This window comes from Salmo salar, chromosome ssa09 (assembly GCF_905237065.1).
Source record: "Salmo salar chromosome ssa09, Ssal_v3.1, whole genome shotgun sequence".
Lineage (NCBI taxonomy): Eukaryota > Metazoa > Chordata > Actinopteri > Salmoniformes > Salmonidae > Salmo > Salmo salar.
Window position 1 is genome coordinate 17,223,455 of NC_059450.1, and position 3,218 is coordinate 17,226,672.

At 47.9% G+C, this 3,218-nt stretch overlaps 2 protein-coding genes across 2 annotated transcripts; both read right to left on the reverse strand.

The window, feature by feature from the left end:
* Positions 1-326: 326 nt before the first annotated feature.
* LOC106610745 (uncharacterized) lies at positions 327-1,587 on the reverse strand (the record flags this gene model as incomplete). Its single annotated transcript, XM_014210271.2, has 1 exon — positions 327-1,587. A coding segment is annotated over one exon (708 nt), but the record flags the coding sequence as incomplete, so codon positions are not given.
* LOC106610822 (uncharacterized) lies at positions 1,572-2,697 on the reverse strand. Its single transcript, XM_014210435.2, has one exon. The coding sequence runs from the start codon at positions 2,465-2,467 to the stop codon at positions 1,595-1,597; it is 873 nt and encodes a 290-aa protein (XP_014065910.1). The 5' UTR covers positions 2,468-2,697; the 3' UTR covers positions 1,572-1,594.
* Positions 2,698-3,218: the final 521 nt, after the last annotated feature.

Sequence of the window (3,218 nt, forward strand, 5' to 3'; positions counted from 1 at the left end):
ATATTATTCTTAACGATTTCGCACAAACCAGAAAAAATGCAACAATATGTCTGTGAAACTATATATTCACAGTATTATGAATGAATTGTGGTTTATTTGGTTGGATTTCGTAGTGTGACTGATTTTAATAATTGCATTAGTACTGTACAAAGTTAGAGGTGTGCTATTTGATAGATTCCCCCACTCCCCCTACCTCGGGCTTCCAGTGGGGAGACCTGAGGTCAACCTACCCCCGCCCCCCACCCCATCTCATACTTCTGAGTGGGAGACCTTCCCAGGCAGTAGCCTGCCTAGCTCACAAACTAGAATCAGGACCCCCACTCCGACAAGGTTAATTGACCCACAGTCCCACACGGTGATATGACAGCATCTGCCACTGAGTTTGCCTTTGCTTTCTTTTGATCCTAAAAAACTCCCTAGTCCTTGTCGATGACAAGCATACACATAAGACGATGCAGCCACAACCATGCTTAAAAATATGAAAAGTGGTACTCAATGATGTTGTCGGATTTGCCCCAAACATAATACTTTGTGTTCAGGACATAATGCTTTGTGTTCAGTACATAATGCTTTGTGTTTAGTACATAATGCTTTGTGTTCAGTACATAATGCTTTGTATTCAGGACATAATGCTTTGTATTCAGGACATTCAGGGAGCTTAAGGGTAGGCCTTGTCAAAGAGGTGGGGCTCTAGGAGGGACTGAAAGATAGTGATGGACTCTGAGTCATGGATGGCTGGAGGGATGGAGTTCCAGAGCCTATGACCAACCCTGGAGAAGGCCGAAGCGCTGGAGCTACGACTTGGGGATGACAAGGTGGCCTGCTGTGGTGGAATGGAGTATGTGTGTGGGTTGGTGGGGGGAGAAGAAAGTCTGAGAGCTAAGGGGGGGCAAGGTGGTGAAGGGCTTTGTAGGTCAGAAGGAAGATCTTGTAATCAATGCATTGTGAGACAGGGAGCCTGTGGAGTTCACAGAGGACAGGGGTGATGTGCTGCCAGGACTTAGTGTGGGTGAGGAGTTGGGCTGCAGAGTTTTGAACCATTTGGAGTTTATGGAGGGAGCTCGAGTTGATGCCGGAGAGTAGTGAGTTGCAGTTGTCAAGACTGGAGGACATGAATGCATGTATGAGGATTTCAGCGGCAGGACGGGAGAGGGAGGACCTGACTTTGGCAATGTTGCGGAGGTGGAAGAATGAGGATTTGACAGTGTGTCTTATGTGGTGGTCAAATGAGAGGTAGGTGTCCAGGATGACACCAAGGTTGCGTGCATGGAGGGAGGGAGAGACCGTGGTGTCGTCAATGGTGAGGTTGCCACCTTTGGTGAGGGTGGATTTCCTGCCTATGAGGAGGAGTTCCATTTTGTCACAGTTGAGCTTAAGGAAGTTTTGTTGCATCCATGTTTTTATTGCAGAGAGGCAGGATTCAATGTGGGCCAGAGGTGGGTTGAGGAGGGATTTGGTGCTGAGGTAGATCTGGGTGTCATCGGTATAGCAGTGGAAGTCAAAGTTGACGTGACGGAGGATCTGACCAAGAAGGAGGATGTAGATAATGAGGAGTAAAGGACCCAGCACAGAGCCCTGGGGGTCACCCTATCCCTCATTGGCCACACCTCAGAGTCAGTTGAGTCTGAGGTGTGGCCATTGAGGGAGATGTAGTGGTCTGGTTTGTGAGGTATGATTGTCGCCAGGACAGTGCAAATCCCTCAACACCTTGACCCTCAAGCCTGATAAGGAGGATCTGATGTCTCACTGCGTCAAAAGCGGCACTCAGGTCCAGGAGAATCAGGATGTTGAGGGCACCAGCGTCAGCAGAGGTGAGGAGTTCATTGACAACTTTGAGGAGTGCAGGTTCAGTAATGTGGAGGGGGCTGAGACCAGACTGGAGGGGCTCGAACAGGTTGTTGATTAGCAGGTGAGTTTGTAATTGGGAGGCAACAGTATGTTCCAGAGTCTTAGCAAGAAAGGGGAGGTTGGAAATGGGGCGGAAGTTATTGAGGATGGTGGTGTCCAGTCCTGGCTTTTTTAAGATGGAGGTGACTGCAGCTGTTTTGTAGTTGGAGGGGACGGTTACATGGGTGAGGGAGAGGTTGACGATGTGTGTGATATATAAACAGAGAGCAGGCTTTGATGAGAACAGCGGGGAGAAGGTCCAGGAAGCAAGTTGTACTCTTGGATGACATGATGAGTTTTGAGATTTAGGGAGAGTCAATGGGAGCAAATTCGGACAGCCGGGTTTTAGGTGTGACGACTGGGAGGCTGACGGGGTGGGGCAGCTGAGGGAGATGATGATCAGTGATGAGTTTATTTTGGTGATCTTGGAGGTAGTAGAGAAGCTGTTGTCACAGGGCTGAAGTAGTCTGGGAGTTCTTATTGGAGCTGTTGATGATGTTGGAGAAGTAGGTGGACCTTGCAGCACTGAAGGCATTTCTGTAGGTGGAGAGGTGGAGTTTATAGGCCTCAGTGTGGACATTTTGAGCCCAGACTACCTGCTAAGGTGCTCCAGGCAGCGGCTAGCTTGCTTCAGGGCGCGGAGTTCAGGGGTAAACCCGGGGGAGGAAAAGGAGACTTGTTTAGTTTGGACGGGGGCCAGAGAGTTGAGGGAGAGCAGTATTGAATTGGGCAGCTAGTTCATCAAATGAAATTTGATTGGTCAGGTACACATGGTTAGCAGATGTTAATGCGAGTGTAGCGAAATGCTTGTGCTTCTATTTCTGACAGTGCAGTAATATCTAACAAGTAATCTAACAATTTCCCAACAACTACCTAATACACACATCTAAAGGGGTGAATGAGAATATGTACATATAAATATATGGATGAGCAGTGGCTGAGTGGCATAGGCAAGGTGTAATAGATGGTATAAAATACAGTATATACATATGATATAGGTAATGTAAGATATGTAAACATTATTTAAAGTGGCATTGTTTAAAGTGACTAGTGATCCATTTATTAAAGTGGCCAGTGATTGGTTCTCAATGTAGGCAGCAGCCTCTGTGAGTTCGTGATTGCTGTTTAGCAGTCTGATGGCCTTGAGATAGAAGCTGTTTTCCGGTCTCTCGGTCCCAGCTTTGATGCACCTGTACTGACCTCACCTTCTGGATGGTAACGGTGTGAACAGGCAGTGGCTCGGGTGGTTGTTGTCCTTGATGATCTTTTTTGCCTTCCTGTGACATCGGGTGGTGTAGGTGTCCTGGAGGGCAGGTAGTTTGCCTCCGGTG